Source organism: Canis lupus, chromosome 15, assembly GCF_003254725.2.
Source record: "Canis lupus dingo isolate Sandy chromosome 15, ASM325472v2, whole genome shotgun sequence".
Classification (NCBI taxonomy): Eukaryota; Metazoa; Chordata; class Mammalia; order Carnivora; family Canidae; genus Canis; species Canis lupus.
In genome coordinates, this window is record NC_064257.1 from 53,269,542 (window position 1) to 53,291,501 (window position 21,960).

A 21,960-nucleotide genomic window follows, 5' to 3' on the forward strand; every position below is an offset into this window, starting at 1 on the left:
GGTAAAAGAACCCACAATCATTATGTAATTGTTTGAAATAAAAAGTGATATTTTTATCTTTCTTTTAAAGATTTTATTTATTTTAGAGAGAGGGGAAGAATGCAAGTGAGGGAAGGGGCAGAGGGATAGGGAGAGAGAGAATCTTAAGCAGGTTCTTCCTTGAGTGTGAGACCAACACAGGGATCCATTCCTGCAGATCATGACCTGAGTGGAAAGCAAGAGTCAGGAACTTAACCAACTGAGCCACCCAGGTGCCTCAAAATTAATATTTTTTTTTTTTAACATTTAACATATTCAGGTTGTTTTAGTAGAAATATATGAAAAATATTCGAGCCTTACTCTGATATGCAGTTGAAAAGGGAGGAGTGATTTAATAGTGTTTTCAAATAATGGTAAATTTTGTTGATACAACAATTTGCAAATTTGGAACATGATCATAGCTTAAAGGTTACTTGCAATATGGGACGTGAAACCATTACAATCTATATTCAATGAATGGATGGAACCTTTATTAATGCATGATTTTGTGACATCATGGTCTTTAGAAAATACTGGTTCACTGAGCTTTGCCGGGTCTAACAAGCATTGACACACTTTACAATTTATCATCACCATAAATCTCATCTGGAAAGATTTGCAAGTATTGGGAAGCTGTCGAGTTCACCACGGCAGATGTAGATGGTCCAGCTGTAGGCTGAGAAAGTCTTCCAGTCTCATCTTTTCAAGCCAAGAATACATCCTTAAATATATGAAAAATACAAATAAATTTTTCTTTAAATTGGAATAAATATTTTAGAATTTACTAAAATAGCAGCTTAGGTAAAAATTTACAATTTAGAAAACATACACTAATACAACTGCAAAATAAAACAGCAAAGTGTAGTTGCTTTTTGTATTTACATAGAGGTGTAAGAAGAACTGGGGAATTTCAAAATTATGATTTATTGAACAATGATGGGGTTACAGAGATGCTAGCAAGTAAAACCAATGATTTCTGGGAAAAGCTCAGAAGTTCTGAACTGGATTAATCCCTGAACATGCATATGTTTTTACACAAATCTCCGACCTTAGGAAGTTCTATGCAAGCACACATCCCATTAGCTGATAAAATGATGACATTGTTAGGTGTCGTGTCTATACCTTTGAGAGACTGGGAATGGAAAGGGCACACCGTAGCTCAGTAGCGTTATGAAAATTGTGAAGTTACATATCCTTTAAAGAGCCCCGGGGCATCCCCCAGAAATTGCAGATGACACTTTGAGTATTACTGCTTTTAGTTCAACCAAGCCATGAGCGATGTAGCATACAGGTGCTAGAATGACTTTATATCTGATTTCAGAAACTAGGAGTCAGCATTTATTAAGCACATATTATATTCCAGGCATTGTTAAAACAATTAAAATTAAAGCTTTCTTGAGCCCCTTGAGAAATGATCTAGTCTATCACTTAATGTATAGATGAGGAAATGGAGTCAAGACCATTAAAGTTCTTTGCCTTAGAATCATATCTTCATTCAGTGGTGGACCCAGTGTTCGTAGCTAGGCAACATCCATCCTCTTAAATACTATGTCTTAGCACCTTTCCTGGCCATATAAAAGTTTTTCTTGTGGTTCGCAAGTGATTTTGCATACATCCATATCATACTTGCTTGCTTACACATTAGTCAACTTAAACTCAGGGGTTAGGTTTCAAAGACCTGTGAACTTCCAAATAGAATGCATGAAACAGGAGATAATTAATGTCATTGAAAGAATTATGATAGAAATTCAGTTAAATTAAAACAAAATATCTTTAAATTTTCCACCAGTCTAAAGTTGTTATGATTGTTATGGGTAGGCACCTCTTTTCTTCATATGTACTAACTCTTGAAGAATATTTTGTTGGATATATAACTTAAGGGAAACATTTATTTGTTTCTTCGGTCCTTAATTTTTTTTTTAATTTCATTATTTGCTAGTTTCCATGACTCCCTGGCTATTCTTTTTCTTTTTATCTTTGAATTCCAGAAATTTGGTAACAAAATGCTTAGGTGTGATTTTCTTTGGGTTTATCATACATGAGGATTTGCTGAACTTCATGGATCTGTGAGTTAATGCTACTGTCAAATATGGACTATTCCCAGACATTTCAAATATTTCTTCTTCTTGTATCCTCTCTCTCTTATTTTCCTTTCTGGGACTCTAAGTACATGTTATGTTAGACCTTTCAAATTGTTCTATAGATTTAAGGTGCCCTTCTACATCTTTGCTGTTTATTCTCTTTGTGATTCTCTTGGAGTTATTTCTATTAACCTGACTTGAAGTTCATCGATCCTTTCCTCTGATGTTAGGTCAACTAAATGGAATTCTTTATTGGTGGCACTGTGTTTTTCATTTTTAGGATTTCCAATTGTTGCATTTTCTTTGCTTTCCATTTCTCAATGGATACTCTCTGTTTACACAACCACACATACATACTAAGCTGCAAGTGTGGAAGACTGAGTCAATATAAATTGTGAGGCATCTCTGGATTCTAATCTATCTTGCAGCAGTTAAAAGCTTGATAAAGATTTACCCAGTTTTCTTAATACCTACCTGGGGGAGACTCTAACCTTCCACCACTTCATCTGGGATGAAAAGAGCCATGACTCATCTCTCCTAAGGTCTGTTTTTTTTTTTCCTTTTGGAATCTATTTAAGTTTCTTTGAGTTATCCACTTAGTTTTGTTTTGTTTTTAAGAACAACTTAGACAGTGTGCAACTTATGTACAATAAATCTCACATATATAAAATACACAGCTGGATATGATTTGACACATGTATATACCTGTGAAACCACCACCACCATAACCAACGTAAAAAAGATTCCCATCACCCCTTAAAAGTTTTCTTGTGTCTTTTGCTGATCAATTCCTCCCTCTTCCTTTGTCCCCCAGACAATCATGATCTGCTTTCTTTCTCTACTTACAGATTTATTTGCAATATCTAGATTTTATGTGGAAGTAATGTAATCCTGTATGTGGAGTCTCATTCACACGGTTTGAGATTTATCTTCCTTGTTGCATGTATCAGCTGAGTGATAGTCCTTTACATGTGTGGCTCTGCAACATCTTTTTTTATTTGTTCACATGATCAGAGACATTTGAATTGTTTCCAGGTGTTGACTATTATGAAAAAAACCCTGCTGTGAACATTTGCATTCAAGTCTTTATTTGAATACATGTTTACCTTTCTTTTTGGGTAAATACTTAGAATTGGAATCACTGGGTGGTATGAAAAGGCATGTTTAACATTTTAAGAAATGACCAAACTGTTTTACAAAGTGCTTGTTCCTTTTTGGATTCCCACCAGCTGCATATAAAAAATTCCAGTTATCCCACATTATTGCTAAGTCTTGGCGCTGTCAAACTTAAATCTTAGACTTTCCAGTGGGTTTTTGCCTCATAATTAATATTATTGACTATAGGAAGAGCTATTAATGGAGTATTTATATATCTTTTTTAGTGAAGCATCTGTTCAGATCTCTTGCCCATTTTTTAATTAAATTGTTTGCTTTCTTATTTAGCAGTAAAACATCATATATTCTGGATTTAATTACTTTTGCTGATATATGTGTGGCAAATGTTTTCTCCCAGTGTGTGACTTATCTTTCTGTTTATTTAATGGCATCTTTTGAAGAGTAAAAGATTTGGAATTTTAATGAAGTCTAATTTGTCATTTTCTTTGATGTTTCATGATTTGTTTTTTCTATTTAAACATCTTTGCTTCATACAAGATCATAAGGATTTTCTCCTGTTTTCTTCTACAAGTATTATCATTTTAACATCTACATTTATGGCTGTGATCCATATAGAATTAACTTTTGTATATAGTGGTGAGATATGGATCAATGTTCATTTTTTTTCCATATGCATATCCAGTGGTTCCAACATCATGTATTGAAAAAACTTTTTTTTTCCTCACTGAATTACCTTGATAATGTTGTTTGTATAATTGAACACACAACTCTGGATCTGTTTTGGGACTCGCTAGTCCATTGATCCCTGTGTTACTCCTTTCAGACCAATATCAAACTCTTTCGATTACTTTATCTTTGCAATAACTTTTAAAATAAGGTGTATAAATCTTTTGGTGTTGTTTTTCCTCTTTAGTATTGATATTCTCTCTTCCCCTAAATCTTAGTATCATTTTATCAATATCTACTAACGTGACAGCTGGGATTTTAATTAGAATTGCTTTGAATCTATAGATTATTTAGGAAAAAATTGGTACATTAACAGTATTAAGTATGATATACCTCTGCATTTCTTTGGCCTTCCTTATTTTATCTTACCAGTGTTTGTAGTTTTCAGTACAGAGGTCTTACAAACCCTTGGTTAGATTTATTCCTAAGTATTTCATATTTATTGATGTTATTATATATGGATTTTTAAAAATATTATTTCCCAGGAGTTTACTATTAGTACAGAAATTACAATAGATTTTTGTAGATTGGCATACATACATACGTCCATGGTTGTATCTGCAACCTTGCTTAATTCACTTCTAGTTGTTACTGGCACCATTCATTTTATTGTGCTTCACAGATACTGTGTTTTTACAAATTGAAAGTTTGTCACAACTCTGAATCCAGCAAGTCTCCCAGTGTCATTTTTCCAACAGCATTTGCTCACTTTGTGTCTCTGTGTCACATTTTGGTAATGATCACCATATTTCAAGTTTTTCATTATTAAATTTGTTATGGTGATCTGTGATTAGTGATTTTAAGTCACTGAAAGCTCAGATGATGGTTAGCATTTTTTAGCAAAAAGTACTTTTCAAAAAAAAAAAAAAAAAAGTACTTTTCAGGGGCACCTTTGATTTCGCCTCAGGCCATGACCCTCATGGTGGTGGGATGGGGCGCTGGATCTGGCTCTGCACTCAGCAGGGAGTCTGTTCGGGATTCTCTTTCTCCCTCTCCTTCTGCCCCTTCTCATCCTTGCCCTCCCCCTTCCTTTAAAATAAATAAATAAATCTTTTTGAAAAATAAAGTACTTTTCATTAAGGTATGTACATATTTTTGGACATAATGCTATCGTACACTTAATAGATTATAGTAATGGTGTAAACATAACTTTTATGTGCACTGGGAAGCCAAAAAATTCACTTGACTCACTTTGTTGCAATTTTGCTTTATTGCCATTGTCTGGAACTAGACTTGCAATATGCTTATTTGGTAGATCCCTTGGGAATTTCTACATGAACAATTATGTATACATACAACACATAGGCATGGTCTCATTTCTTATTCTAATATGTGTTTTATTTCTCTTTCTTATCGCAATGACTAGGATAACTTCAGTACCATTGATTAGATGTGTTGAGGAAAGGCATCTTTGCTTTGTTTCTGACCATAGTAGGAAGTGTTAAGTCTTTAATTTTGGGTGTGACTTGAACTGTGTTTTTTTTATAAACACCCCCTGATAGGTTTTTTTTAAACTTAATTATGTAGTTTATTTAGCTAGTTCTCATTATTGCGGCTGGAGTAGGAGTCTCTTGTGATTTTCTACCACCTAATTAGAAGTGAAGACTCTGTACTTTTACTTTAAGCTAACTTGATATAGATGTGGCTAAGCATTTCTATTTACAGAAAACTACCACTGTAAATAAAGAAAGAACAAGAGATTTCTCATTCTCAAAATCCTTTTTTCAAACTTGCTGTTTCTCAATGTAATCCATAATCAATCACATTGTAGTATTTTCTCACCATAGTTCCTTATTTTTCACTTTTGCTCTACTATTTTTATTGAAATGTGTCTCATTAAAGTTATACATTTTTTTTAAAAATTTATTTATTTATTCATGAGAGACACACAGAGAGACACACACATAGGCAGAAGGAAAAGCAGGCTCCTCTACAGGGAGCCTGATGTGGAACTCTATCCTAGGACTCCAAGATCATGACCTGAGCTGAAGGCAGACACTCAACCACTGAGCCACCCAGGTGCTCCAATAAATGTCTTTTTAATCTAAAAGTCAGATGATATTTTCTCAGCCCTCCTCCTATGGACTGAGTTGTGTCCCCACCAAAATTCACATGTTGAAGCTCTAAACATCCCCAACATATTCGGAGGTGAGGGCCCTTGGGATATAATTGGGTATAGATGAGGTCATAAAGGTGAGACCCTCATGATGCTATTAGTGCCCTTAAAAGAAGAGACAGCAGAGAACTTCCGCTGTCTCTTTCTCTTTACACCATGTTAGGATATGGTGAGAAAGTAGCCATCTAGAAACCAGGAAGAGAGCTTTTACCAAACCCAACCATGCTGGCACCTGCTCTTGGACTTTCAGCTTCTACAACTGTGAAAAAAAATGGATGTTTATAGTCTAAGCTACCCAGTCTATGGTATTTTGTTATGTCAGATTGAGCTGACTAATAGACCCCCTTACCCTCTACAGACTTGTAAAATACACTTCTTTTTGAACATGTGTCCTCTTCTGTTTCCATTCTCATTATAGTTTTCTGATTGCTGCTTCTCCATTTGAGTCATTAAAAATCCTTCTCTAACCCTTAAATATGAATATTCACCCAGAGTAATGATTTTGGCTATTTTCTCTCTTCACTTGCGGCCCTTTGCCATGAAACAGTTTGAATTAAAGTCAATTTTCAGAGCTTCTTCAGTGTGAGGACCACACACTCATGTCTCTTATCCTTAATTAAAAATTCCAATTTTCAAGTACATCTCTACCTAGACTCTTGGCTAACAGTTCAAGATCCATGTGTATAAAATTAAATTCAACATCCCTTCTCTCAAGCTGACTTCTGTTACCTCTTTCTATTAATGGCACCATTATCTTTCCAGACAAAAAACCTCAATGTCATCTTGTTCCTCAGATCTAGTCATTTGCCATGTGATGCCAACTTTAATTTTATAATATCTCTAGCACCCATGCTTTCCTGCTCCTTCCCACAACTTCCTTCAGTCCTCATGTTCACTAACTGCTCTCCTTCTCTGGCAGGAGTTTTTGCTAATGACTTTATGGCCAAACCCTAGTCATTTTCAAATGCAAGATCCAATTCCATGCATTCCAAGAAGCTTTCCCTGATTATCTTTGTGCTGCCACTGCCTAAAAGCAATGTTTCTTATAAACATCATTAATTTTCTATCTCTACCTGTTCTCCACTTTCTATTAGCCATTTAAGAAAAAATATATCACCCATACTAGACTTTGAAGAAAATTAAAGAAAATTTTATCTTTATTCAGAAACTTAGTATTGATTGAATTATGTTGATTTATTAATACTTCATTATAAAACTTGTTTTCAAGAAGCAATAAATTTTATAGACTTCATTTTACTTCTATTTTATACTTTTTTTTTGCCTGAGTTTTGTCTTTTATGTTATTTATAAGAATGGCCCTATATTAGTATGTTTTATTGACATTAGTTCGTATTTATTGAATACCAAATAATATATGATGTTTTGTACTCAGTGCTTCTGATAAAGCAATGAACTACAGGAAACATGTATATTTTTTTGTTTAGCTAATTTAACAGAGAAGTAGAAAAGAGCATAGGTAATTACCTAAGCATTATTGGGTTCTTTCTCGCAATTCAGTAAACTTCATAAATTTCCATCTATAACAAGACTTCTCCCTTTCAAAAAAGGTAAACAATAAATAAAAAAAGAAAAGTAATAAAAATAAATCAGATGGTAAATACAGAATAATGAAATAGAAAAGGCAAACATATAGGAAAACTTTTTGAAACATTTTCTCAAGTTGTAAGCCATTTATATGTATATAATATATACATAATATACATATAATATATGTATATATGTATTTGTGTCTGTGCATACACAGGATCCAGTGAAAATAAAAAGAAAAAAAAATGAGTGAATTTGATAATAAAGATTTAAGCTATCTAACTCCTTCCATGTTTATAAAGATGACTCCTACTCAGTTACTCTGTCATTTAATTACAGCATAAAATAACTCATTGGAAGTCCAAAGTTGAATATATTGTGATCTACATTGGCTGGTTAGATTAAGTCTGGAAAGATACTGACTTTTTTTAAGATTTTATTTATTTATTTATTTATTTATTTTAGAGAGCAAGAAAGCAGTGGGGGGAGGAGGGAGCCTCAAGCAGGCTCTGTGCTGAGTGAGGAGCTGATGTGGGGCTCGATATCACAACCCTGAGATTAGGACCTGAGCTGAAAACAAAAGTCGGATGCTCAACCCACTGAGCCACCCAGGTGCCCCCATACCTACTTTCAATTAAGTGGCAAAGATTGGATCATAAGTAAGGTTATTCAGAAAATATTTTTAGAGAATTGAAAAAGGACTTAAGATAGCTTCCTGACAAACTTCAAATGGTGATAAGAAAATCATGAAAAAGAGTCTGGGGAGATATTGTAGAAACTAAGACAGCCAAAGCAATCTTATGATACGTATTAATATTAATCAACTAATATTATTAATAATAATATGATGTATAGATGAAATGCAAACTCCTGATTGGACTGAGCTGAAGTATTTTTAACTCTCAAATTATTAAGGGTGGAATTTGAATTAAAATTACTGTTAAAAATAAATTTAAAAAATTGAAAACTAATATTACTAAGTGTTAAATTTTTCACAAAGCAGTCCTTGCAATTCCTGGGGATTCACAAAAGGGGAGCTTTTCTGCATTTCACTTGAGGGGGCGATAAAAGTATAGTTGATACTTGAACAATGTGGGGCTAGGGACACTGACCCCTGCACAGTTGAAAATCCACATGATTTTTGACCTTAAACTTAGGTACTCGTAGCCTACTGTTGACTGGAAGCCTTACCAATAGCATCAAGCCAATTAACATATATTCTGTGCGGCATATGTATTATATAGCGCATTTTTACAATAGCATAAGTTACAGAAAAGAAAATCTTATTAAGGAAATCATAAGGAAAATATATGGACAATACTGTACTGTATTTATTGGGGGGGGGGGGAATCAGTGTGTAAGTGGACCAGTGCAGTTCGAATTCATGTTTTTCAAAGGTCAGCTGGATAGTGGAGTAAATTCTGGGCTTGTAGTCCATCTGTCTGAGTTCCCAACTGACCTCTACACCTTAATAACTTTGAGATTTGGGCCAAGTCATTGAAATCTGACCTCTGTTCTGTTATCTGTAAGCAGGAAGGGTTACAATACATGGTCTCTAACATCTTTTCTAGTTCTAAGCCTCTATTATGTAAATGCCATCTTTATGTTCACTTTCATGTAAGAGATACTGAAATGGAGAAGAAAAATTGCCTGGAGTTTAGTACGATCAGGAAAGTTTCTTTTAACTTTTCCCATTTTGAATCAATTAGATATAAAAAGGCATTAAAATAATATGGTTGTGGTTTGGAATTTAATGGGAATGAACTCAGCCTTTCTCAACATGTAGCTTTGTGCGTATCCAAATATATACCTGCAAAGGACGTGTTCAGAAGCCAAAATTTACTTCTGGTAATGATTTCTTTTAATTTAATCATTATGTAAAAGTTCAGAAGGAATGGAATTTGTGCTGGACTCTGCTGTGTTTCTTTTGCTGGCCCAGTTCCAGCATGACCATCGGGGATCTGGATCCCACTGTTGGTGACAAAAGGTCATTTTCTGTCTCACGAGTCAGAAAAGCTCTGCTGTTGAACTGAAAACTCAAGAAGGCCCCTGACTGCCCATCATATCCCCAGGAACTCTCAGAGAAACATCATTCCTAGAGTGTCCAGGGGGGGATCTCAGGGTGAATTGTAGAAGAGGAAGGTCTTTTTCAAAATACAACCTTCACTTGCCTTCCCCAGGTGTGTTACCCATCTAGCACCTCCATGTGTTCACCATACCAAAAGCTCGCCAAAACCCCTTTGGTTAGGATTTTTTATGGAGGCTTCATTAGGTAGGCATGCTTGATGAAATCGTTGACCATTAGTGAATTATTTAAAAGATTTTATTTATTTATTCATGGGAGACACTGAGAGAGAGGCAGAAACATAGGCAGAAGGAGAAGCAGGCTCTCTGTGGGAAGCCTGATGCGAACCTAGATCACGACCTGAGCTGAAGGTAGATAGACACTCAACCACTGAGCCACCCAGGTGCCCTGAAGTGGCCTCAACTTTGATGGGAAGGAAAGGGTGATCTGACTGGAACAAAACTCACCCGGTGGTAGAGGAAAATAGAATTATCTGGGCTTTAACGTGTCATATTTGAAAGAAGATTCTGGAAGAAGACACAATAGTGACCTTCATGAGTCTTCTAACCCAGCCCTTGAAACTTTTCTCAAGATGTTGAGAAAATGGGCTCCAAACTTTAAAGCCATGAAAACTTAAGACTTGTAAATACTGTCTGTCAACAAAGATCAAAAAAGAGAACAGAAACAAATATACCAATAGTAGAGGTGCAGGCAGTGAAGGAGATGCCTAGACTGGGCCAGGAATGGGAAGGTCAGATAAAGCTAAACTACCACTCAGGAAAACAATGGACTCTCAGGAACCCTCCCCACTCTGCTTTCTTCAGAGAAAGAGAGTGTGCATGAGTGGGTCGGGGCAGGGTGGACAGAGAAAACTTTAAGCAGGCTCCATGCCACTCGGAGCCTGATGGGGGCTCAGTCTCATAACCCTGAGATCATGACCTGAGCTGAAATCAAGAGTCAGATGCTCAACTGACTGAGCCACCCAGGTGCCCGTCTTAGGACCTTTTAAAACAGGGGTTGACGAACGGTGGTGAAATCCAACCTGATGCCTGTTCTTGTTCTGTCCTAGAGCTAAGAATGGTCTTTATCTTAATAAATGGTTGACTAAATCCAAAGAAGAAAACTTCACAATACATGTACACTCTATGAGATTCAAATTTCAGTGTCCATAAATAAAGTTTCATTGGAACACAGCCATACTGTGACAGAATAAGAAATATATATTTGGCGTCTGCCTGTTGTTTCCTGGCACACAACTGCTAAAACCTAAGGAATCTCCAAAGTGATAAGGCTCCTGGGTAGCTTTGGGATGGGGCCTGGTTGCCAGGGGAACCAACCACATGAGGAGAGGATTAGAATTCTGTGTCCCAGCCTGACCTCTAGAGAGAGGAGAGAGTTTGAAGGTTGAGTTAGTTAATCACTAATGGTCGGGAGGCCTGGGTGGCTCAGTGGTTGAGTGTCTGCTTTCAGCTCAGGTTGTGATCCTGGGGTCCTGGGATCGAGTCCCACGTCAGGCTCCCCACGGGGAGCCTGCTTCTCCCTCTGTCTATTCCTCTGCCTCTCTCTGTGTCTCTCATGAGTAAATAAATAAAATCTTAAAATTAAAAGATGAGGCCACTTTGATATCTCCTCATTATTAAAATGTTAATTCAAGTTCTCCACAGGTGTGACAATCTAAACCAGAATCCATTTTACTCTTCTTAGAAACCATGGTATCTCCTATTTTAATAAGACTCTGGCTGACTTCACTTGATTTCACAAATACCCTAAAATTAACATCCTACCCATCTCTTAAACCTTTCTACAAAATAAGTACACATTGAGAAGGTAAGCACATAAAAGAGTTAGCCTTGAATCAATATTGAGATAGTTAGTTTATGAAAGCAGTGATTGGAGGCAAGATTGTTTGTATAACAATACTAATCATTTGTCAACCTAGCATTCTAGGAAAAGAAAATCAAATACCGCAGAATTTCTATGTCAGTTTGGTCATTACAGGTTTATTTTGTTTAAAACGTTTTCCGCATTGGGAATAATGTGGGTTTGTAGAATATAGTATGTACTTCAGCGATGTAAGATTTGCTTGATTTATATCACAGGTTTGGTTTCATGAGTGGAAAAACGGGTTTAAAATCTAGCACAGTCCAATTTTTATTCTAATATTTTATTAAAGAAATTTGGCATGCAACTTATTAGCTAGTGGAATTATATAAAATAAAACCATATTAGAATATTACTCTTCTGGGCCATGCTGTAAACTCTATTATTTTGTAATTCAATAAAATAAACACTAATTTTGGACAAAGATACTATTTTCTTGGTATGCATTAATGTTCTTCAGGTAGAGAATGTTTTCCAAATTTGGAGAGTATATCAATCTTTAGGTATAAAAATTGAGAATTACAAGTTCCCTTAAACTGGTTTTGAGCGCTAATAGGAAAGGTGTCATAGGTATAAAATGTTAGTGGATCTTTCGGAGGAAATGGAATAAATTTGTCAATCTTTGATTTTGTGACTTCATTGAGCATGATTCTCTTGCACAATACCTTTGCATAGATTTTTCTCTAATCCTTCATACATCCCTGTTCCATCACCATTTTACCATTTCACAGTTGAGATAACAGGAACTCAGTGACATTAACAAACTTGTGTAGCATTGTGCTCCTGCCAAGTAGGAATTGTGATAGTCAACATTAATCATTACATCTTGGGCGCCAGGTACTTTTGTAAGTGCTTTGCATTTGTCAATTTGTTTACTTTCATAAATTTGTTTACTTTCACAACACATTTATGAGATAGTTGCTGTCAGCATCCCTATTTTCCAGATGGAGAATGTGGCGGTGAAGTTCAGAACTTAAGGTCACAGAACTGGTCCATGGTAGAGGCAAGAAGCAGACACAGACCACCTGGTCCTAGAGCCTGAACTCAGTCGCTTCTACACTCAGTCTACCACTTTAGGGCACAACTGTGCATGGCACTGACATCTGTGTGAACTTACCTCTCCAATCATGAAGTCTCTCTCATGATCATCATCTTCAGGTATATGGATATTAATATATAATCTCAGACACTTAAAAAAAGTCATCATTGCACAAGAGACAAGAGGGGAAGTTAAGTGTGTATGTGTATGTATGCATGAATGTGAAATCAAAGATGTGTTTCCAGGTCTTCCTGACTGGCCAAAACTAAAGAAAAAAGAGAGAGAGAAAATGGAGAAGTCTAGATGTTGGATGGTCAGTAATTTTATTGTGCCACTTAAATTAAATTTGTCAATCAGCCCAATTGTTTAATCCTCATGGACCTGTTTTCATTTTAAAAGTTTCATCAGGCTATACTACCTGTATCATATCATAATGGAATCTGTAGACTCTTCAAGAATGTGAACTTATTGAGTGTTTTTTTCTAGGTAATTAACTTAGCTTTTCATCTTCCTTGCAAAGTTAAATCAAACATTGTTGAGCATACAGGCATTTCTAGAATAATACGATATATGTGTTCCTGAAAAACCTCATATGCTGCAAAACTGCACTAAAAATAAAAGGGCTTGTGGGAAGAAAATGTGTTAGAGTGAAACCAGTAAACCCTATGAGCACCAACAAAAGCAACAACAATCATAAAAATTATACAAATTTAGGTAAAAAGACTGATTGCATTCTAAGGAATACTGCAATTAATGATAGGTCTGATATTAGGGGGAAAGCTGAATAAATTATAAGAAAGTGCTGAGCCTGCTGAGTTATGGAGACAAGGGGAAAAATAGAGGAAAGGTCTAATAAGTACTTCCAAGATGGGACAGTGGTCAGACTGAGGTAGGAGGAAGACCACGAGGTGGTTGGAAATCCAGCATGGCTGCTACTTTATACGGACATTATGCCCTCTTTAGGACTACGTAAGAGCCAGTTCACATCACAGAAATACACAGTATTTATATGAAAATTGATAGAAACAAAAAGAATTTTTATGATGTAAAAGGGAACTCCATTTCTCATTTAGCTTCTTCCATAATAATTGTTATATTTTCAGTAAATATATTTTTAAATGACTAAGTCTCTAAGGAGCTATTTTAGTCATAGAACAATGATGGGAATTACAGAAATAGCTGCAGGAAATTGTTTTATGTATTTCAGGGACAAAATATTGAAATATTTATCTGATTTCCACATGACCTACATGACCTACCGTAAGTGGTAATGGTATTTAACCTGAAGACATACTAAGTGCATGTATTCAAATTTCAGTGATAATCACACTAGAAAGTCCTGAACATAGAGATTTAGGATTTATCCTCCCAAAGGTTTTGCTCTTTAGGTATAAAACATTTGGATGTAAACATTTGGATATAAAAATTGAGAATCACATAATGCTAATTGTTAGAGTTAAAATCTCCCTACTACAGACTATACTAAACTCTGGTGTTACTTTACAGATATTAGAGAATTGCTCCCAATTCCAGTGAAAACAGATTGTGAGTCACACCCACCTTATTTTTAATAAAGCAGTAATACAATTTGGGGCACCTGGGTGGCTCAGTCAATTGAGTGTCGACTGTTGATTTTGGCTCAGGTTGTAATCTCGGGGTCCTGGAATCAAGCCCCATGTGGGACTCCATGCTCAGTAGAGTATACTTCTCTCTCTCTCTGACCCACCCTCACATATACACACACACACTCTCTCTCTCTCTCTCAAATAAATAAATTGTAAAGAGAGAGAATACAGTTTATTAAATTATAATTATCAGTACTAGATATAACTATTATTATAATTATTATAAAACATAAGTTGCATGGCTACTGTAGCTTTGGTGAGGCAGTTGACATCAGGTGAGGGGGAATTTCTAGTATTTTGGTCACACAACTGAGGTTGCTGTTGCCCTTAGAGCTCACTTCTTTGTTTCGGAAAGGTTGACAGTATGGGCTCTCCGGTAACAAAAATTCAAGGTAAGTAGCCTTCACTCTCACAGATCACTGGAGACACCTTATGCGTACATGCACATGCAGTGTTGGAAGGTGAATGCTCTGTTTTGTAACATAAACTGGAGTCCGCTTTCCCACGTCTGGGCTTTTGAAGGAGAAATTACTTTCCAAAAGGAGATTTTAGCAGGAAAGTTGGAGCACTCTGACTCCCACAAGGTGTTATGTAATAGTGAAAACCCAAAATCTGGGCTCAGTTATGATTGAATAACCAAAGTCATGGGAAATGGATTATGGACTCTTGGTTGCTCTCCACGGGCCCTGGACTCCTTTCTTGGCTATGGTATCGAGAAGTACAGTTGGAGGAATATGTCCTTGCTCTCCTTCAGCCCTCATATCCAGTCAGTAGCCAAGGGCTATAGATTCTCTAGCTGAAATACTTCTGGAATTGATCCACTTTTTCATCCTAAGGTCATTATTTTAGTCCAACCCAGATCAGCCTCCTGTCCAACTCTGACACATTCCTCATTCTCCACTCCAAATAATCTTTTAAAAATACAATCCAATCTATTCACATTCTTCCTTCTTAGTCTTTTAGGTGGTTGCTCTTAGAATAGTTTTCTTTGTTTAACAAGGTTTGGAGAGCCCTCCACAATCCTGGCCTCTGCCTGTCTCAGCTCCCTTCCCTACCACCTTGCTCTCCCTGACCCCATGCTCTAGCCATGCTGGAATTATCTTGGTTCCTAGAACATGACCAGATCTGTCTTGGCCTCCAAGCAATGCTGTTCCGTTTGGAACTTTCTTGACCCAGTTCAGGGTCACATCTCAGCTCAGATGTCTCTTCCTCCTGGGACAGGGTCTGGATCCCTGGTTTGCACACTCAGAGCACTTGCTGTGCACTTCCCCTTTCTGTAGCATGCATCACATATAGCACTGAAGTGTCTGAAATAGTTCCCCTGCCAGATGTAAACTCCAAGAGGCCAGGCAATGTCCTTTATTCTGCATCTAAAAGAATGCCTAACACAAAGTAGACCATCCACAAATACCTATTGAGCAGAATGAGGAGTAAATGCAGTAGAAGTATCAAAGAATCAGTGGCAGTGGAGATTATGAAAAAGAAAATGCAAATGGCATGGTGAATTCATCAAGTATGTTAAAACCCAAAAGGTTCATGAGCTTTAACTTTTCAGAAATTGTCACTGAATTGAGCAAGGAAAGTGTCAGTAACACAGTGGAAGCAAAAGCCAGGGAGTTGTAGACTTAGGAATAAATATTTCTTAAGGAAATGAACACAGCACCCAAGGCTTGATCTTTCAAGATGTATGATTCATAAATTACATATCACAGATTTGGGGTAGGACTATAAGTAACAGAGAGTAGTGGCAGGTTCTACTGGCCTGTCCGCATCCATAATCATCCCCCATACCTAGCAGAGATAATGCTAAAGCTAGGGAAGCATGAGGAGATAAAAGAATCTGATATTTGCTTGCTTTTATTTTTTAACTTAGTACTGGAGTGACTTGGACATTCATACCAGTTTTTCTAGTACTTTGTCCTGCTTTCCTGATATATCACAGAGGAAAGTTCTATAAATATTTCCCACTGCAAAAGGAAAAGAAACACACCGTAAAAGGCTGGTTTATGGAGTTTTATTTGATTTTTTTTCAATTTTTGAAGAATAAAAGCTTTAGATTTCTGGTCTGCCTGAAAATTAAGCTTGACACCAGTTTATGAAAATGGTGATGAGTTTGTGCTACTGTATGCAAACTTTGTCCTCACTAAGGCATTTTGTGTTTCCAAATTCTCTTCTCCTTTCAGCTACTCTTAAAAATTTAGACTTTGGAATTTGATCTTAAAACACATATATCTCTTTAACCACAGATTTTGGCAGGGCTAGGTCCTAGGCCCAATATTGGACAGTGGATGTAACTGTTTGCTTTTACTATGGAGACTTCGTTCTTAGGCTCCTCCCACACACCCCAATTTCTAATTTGAAATCTGCTCTTTAAGACTTGCTGTTGTAAAAGAGGCTTTCTGTGGCAGAGTCCTTATGGGTTATTTTCTCTCTAGTCTTTTAATTTTTTTTAAAAAGATTTTATTTATTTATTCATGAGAGACACAGAGAGAGAGGCAGAGACACAGGCAGAGGGAGAAGCAGGCTCCCTGCAGGGAGCCTGATGTGGGACTTGATCCCAGGACTCCAGGATCAGGGCCTGGGTCAAAGGCAGACGCTCAACCACTGAGCCACCCAGGCATCCCTCTCTCTGGTCTTTTTATAAGTAGGAAACAAGATTTTTGTGTGTAACTCTAGAGTTTAAATGATGGATAGCCTCTTTACCTGAACAATCATGCATCCTGGTTATTAATATGAGGCCAAAAGCTGGGTCATTATTCCCACCATAACGGAGTTAATCACTTACTACTAAAAGGGAGAGGGCATTCAGTGTATCTGGAAGCTGTTTAATCATCAACCTTGAAGATGGCAAATACCTCTCTGAGTTTCTGAGAACATATATCCCACTGCTTGCCAAGGCCTTGTCACCAAGTTCATTACTTTAATTAATTTGTTTTTCCTTTACTGTGTTACTCTCATTTCTACAACCGGCTATCTACTGTGTTCAGCCACTGACCAAACCATTTCCAGAGTCACTGCTAAGGTTACACCTAAAAATCATCACTGGTTTAGTTGAAGAACATTTTCTGTATTCCTAGCAGGCAGACACAAGGCAAACAGGTTTCCAAGGTATCAGCGTTGAGTACATCTGTTTCGTAATGTAATTTCATCGGTTGAGCAGATGAAGAATGCTAATTAGCTTGTTTATATATATGTGATTTAATGAGATTAAACACTTAACTGATCTTAAACTAAGTACAAGTTGTTTCCTGTTGCTGTTTTTACTTAGTAAAAAACAGTGTTAGACACATTTTCTGGAAATTACAGTGCTGTGCAACCCAGAGAAGAGAGAATTTCAAGGTTGACTGGTCCGTTTTATCCTTCTGAGATTGCATAGGAGGCAGGGAATCAAAGTATTGGGTTTAGGGACAAGGGTTGAAATCCAACATTAATGAAAAGCCTAAAGTTAATGGGAGACGTTATCATAAACTGTATTTTGTCAAACTCCTAAGTCCCAAACTAAAATTCTAATATGTACCAGAATAATTTATTTCAGGGAGCAGTTCTATACCTTCATCGGATCCAATCTAGAATCTTCTAATTTATTTTTTTGCTTTCCTTTTTTTGGAATACTTTCTTCTTCTAGTTATTAAGGTCGTATCTTGATATAATTGAAATCATGGCATTCAGTTAATATAGCTTTTCTTCCTAAAAATTATGTACAATAATGGTATTATAATTTTTATGGTTATTTAATATTATCTACTATGCTGTCTTTTTTTTTTTTACTTTCAAGTTGAACAAAACAGATGCACAAAGGCTGCTATATTTTGAGGGTGGGGTGGGTAGAGGAGATGAGGAAGTAGCTCCGGTCCTATAGGCAGAATTATATTTGGCTTAAAATGCTTCAGTTAACCTGCTCAGCTTTCTATAACCAGAGGTCAGCAAGCTATGGCTGGATCCAAATGGATAGGACCCATCTGAGGGCCAAGTCCACAGCCTGTTTTTGCAAATTCAGTTGTATTGGAACACATCCATACCATTCCTTCGTATATCAGCTGTGGTTGCTTTCATGCTGAAATGGCAGGCGTTAAGTCATTGATAGAAACCCACAAAACTGAAATTATCTCTCTCTGGCCCTTTACAGAAAGGCCCACTGTCCACTGATCTAAAGCATGTATGAGGACGGGAGTTAGTGCATAGTAATAGCTACATTCGAATGTAGTAAAGAATGAGAAACATATATTTTCTCAGAATTGAATCTTTTTTCTTTTTAAATATTTATTCATGAGAGACACAGAGAGAGAGAGAGAGAGAGGCAGAGACACAGGCAGAGGGGGAAGCAGGCTCCATGCAGGGAGCCCAACGCGGGACTTGATCCCGGGACTCCAGGATCACGCCCTGGGCTGAAGGCAGGCGCTCAACCCCTGAGCCAACCAGGGATCCCCCCCACCCCAGAATTGAATCTTAAAGGTGGTTGAGTACCTTGGATTTTTAGGTCTTTCAGACTCCAAGTAACCATTTTCTCTATCACCAGATTACTTTGGGTCACTCAGTAGCCTGCTGAGAGAGCTCCCTATTCTATTCTGGCAGAAAGTGTTTTCTGTTCGTGAATAGATAGGCTCTTCCTTGTATCTTCTTGCAGATTCATAAATTACATATGATCACAGATTTGGGGTAGGGCTTTCACAGAGAGTACTGGCAGCTTCTATTGGCCTGTCAGCATCCATAATCTTTCCCCCATACCTAATAACCTACGACACACCCAAGGGCCATCAGATGACAAATGTAGCTTCCTTATTTGTCCCAGTTCAGCAAATGAATTGTCCATTGTCCTAAACTTATTAGAGAACTTATCTGCGACAAATTACAAGCTGTTACTTACACACATTAAGAACATATTAAGAGTATTGAGGCACACAGAAAAGAAAAGGAATAATTGATCTCCAGTTCTAAAGACTGAAGTATAAGGCTTTATCCTGGATGATTCAGCTGCTACCAGCCTGTGAGCAGGAGAATTATGTTATTGTTTGTTTTTTAATATAAATATGTAAACCATATCTTTAAATGAATCCTAGTTTATGACCTAAGCCTGATTACGTAGAAACTGGTCTAGGAGTTTAGGTTCATAGAAAATACATTGGCCCTGGTGTGACATGGACCTAGATTTGAAGCCTAGCTGTCACTTTCTGGCATGTCAAATGAAAGAAAATAACCTCAACTGTTGAGCCTCTGGCGCCGTGAGAATAACAATAATGTGTCATATGGTTTGTGTGAGGCTTAACTGTAAACACAGACTCCCCAGCACCTTGCATCATAGGAAGTAAGTAAGCTTGGGCTCTTTTTGCACTCCTTTTCACTCTGTGTGTGTGTGTGTGTGTGTGTGTGTGTGTGTCTGTGTGTTTCAAAGAATGGAAGCAGTTGGTGAACCCAGTTAATCAAGACCATTAGTATGGCTGACAAGCTGCATTACTAACCAGACGGTTTCAGTGACAGATAACTAGTTATTTGGTTGTGGATTGTGTGTGGAGATTCACAGTCACAACATCAATACAAACAAAATTACAAGGGAAACATGCTGGAATAGCCGCACATATGTTTTCAGCGGGCCTCTGGGAGAGAGACTTTCTTGGTGTACTCCAGTGTCATCTAGACTCAGATCCAGAGACCCCTGCAAATCCAATGGCATGATCTTAGGGATCAGTTCTTTGAAAAAAATATTATTTGTTTTTCATTTTGATGATATTTCAAAATTCCTTTGCTATTTATAGAAACAAGCATCTTCTTTTTGAATTAACATTTCAATTAATCTTTTTTTTCATCTAAAATTCAGCATTTTAGATCCATAAACATATACTTGAGTAGCACTAAATATATTTTTTTTTTCCATATTGGGAGACACTGGTTTCTGCTATCCTGATTTTTTGGAAAGAGGAGCATAATGAGAATGTAGTAAGACTAGCACTAAGACATAGATTTATACTTGGCTTTTATTTTTTTTAAAGATTTTTTTTATTTTATTTATTCATAGAGACACAGAAAGAGAGAGGCAGAGACACAGGCAGAGGGAGAAGCAGGCTCCATGCAGGGAGCCCGACGTGGGACTCGATCCCGGGTTTCCAGGATCACGCCCTGGGCAGCAGGCGGCACTAAACCGCTGCACCACCTGGGCTGCCCTAATACTTGGCTTTTATCATAAAACCATAAAGTTTCACTCTTTTGGAATCAAAGTAGACCAAGTGGGCTATAAAAATGGAAATCAGTAGTTTGTGGTAGGGACATGTGGAATGCAGCTCTGTTCCATTTGAAAAATACTAAAACCAAGTATTTTACTAATATACACACATTAAAGATCTTTACCAAATATTTCATCCATTCTGTAACTGACATGTCCACCAGAATTTTCTGTCTACTTGGAAATGATATATGAATATGAGGTCTTTGCCTTTTGACACCTGTCTTTTTCTGTTTTCGTAAGTATACAAAATCACTTCTCTTTCTGTTCTGACTTCCTACTACCCATAGACACTCCAGTCACCCGTATTCTTGATCTGCTAGTGGCTTCCATTTGTCACTCCGCATAAGAAGAACAGCTTTCCCGGAGGTGATCCACAGCAGGGCGAGAGGCCACTAACACCATGTTCTGCACGAAGCTGAAGGATCTCAAGATCACAGGGGAGTGCCCTTTGTCCTTACTGGCACCTGGGCAGGTTCCCAAAGAGCCAGGAGAAGAGGTAGCGGGAACCTCAGAAAGTGGCAAAGCAACTCTGCCCATCTGTCAGGATGTCCCTGAGAAGAATGTACAAAGAAGTCTTCCTCAAAGAAAGACCAGTAGGAGCCGAGTCTATCTTCACACTTTAGCAGAGAGTATTTGCAAACTGATCTTTCCTGAGGTGAGTGCTTGCCCTTTTGAGATTTTACTGATATTTTGAAAATTGTAAACGAGTATTTTTAAAGGAAAATGTAAACGCGTGCTTTCTCACTTTCAAGGCTATAATAGATGTAGACTGTTTCCTGGAAACATATAAACACACTCCTTGAAAATGATCATGTTCTTAAATTATGTTTAATCTTAAAACGTTTAAGATCTTGAATTCTTTTAAAGGGTCCTGCACTCTGATGAACTTTATGACTTTGAGCAACTGCTTAGCCCCTCTTATCCTCACTTCCTTATTGTAAAATGGTAGTAATAACAGTACCTACTCCCTAGAGTTTTAATGAGCATGGTCTGAAATAATCCATGGCCCTTGCCATCCCTTAAGTGCCTTAGGTAGTTGTTAGCTATTATCTTAAAATTAAATTCCTTGAAGAATGACTTCTTTTCTATCCATTTTCTTCTAATTCCAAAGAGCGTTATATGTTCCCTGCCCATTTGTGGAGGTGGGAAAATCTCCGGTTCCACCTCCAGCTCTGTGTCTGAAGTCTCTGCACAAGCCAGGCTTGACCTGCTTCCTTGAGTCAAGGTCATGGCCCAGTGCTTGCAAATTAGCTCCGGACACTTCTTCTTCTTCATTTTTTTTTTAAAGATTTTATTTATTTATTCATGAGAGACAGAGAGAGGCAGAGACTTAGGCAGAGGAAGAAGCAGGCTCCCTGCTGGGAGCCTAATGTCAGACTCGATCCCAGGACCCCGGGATCACGACCTAAGCCAAAGGCAGACACTCAACCACTTAGCCACCGAGGTGCCCCTAGCTTGGGCACTTCTTGATACAGCTCTGTGAACTGCCTAGCCTCGTGCCACTTCAAAATCTGGAGCACCTTCTGTT

At 37.3% G+C, this 21,960-nt stretch overlaps 1 protein-coding gene across 8 annotated transcripts in view; it reads left to right on the forward strand.

Moving 5' to 3' along the window:
* The window catches only part of GUCY1A1 (guanylate cyclase 1 soluble subunit alpha 1), a 62,117-nt gene that overhangs the window by 11,855 nt on the left and 28,302 nt on the right, over positions 1-21,960 (forward strand). For 4 of the 8 annotated variants that reach the window (XM_025438823.3, XM_025438821.3, XM_025438824.3 and 1 more), the window contains exon 2: positions 20,720-21,087. In XM_025438823.3, the coding sequence (XP_025294608.1) occupies positions 20,833-21,087 (255 nt within the window). In that variant the 5' untranslated portion in view covers positions 20,720-20,832. Of the gene's footprint in view, positions 1-12,479; positions 12,710-20,719; positions 21,088-21,960 lie in introns of all 8 variants that reach the window. The other 4 variants (XM_025438816.3, XM_025438818.3, XM_049094308.1 and 1 more) reach the window with 2 other exon arrangements.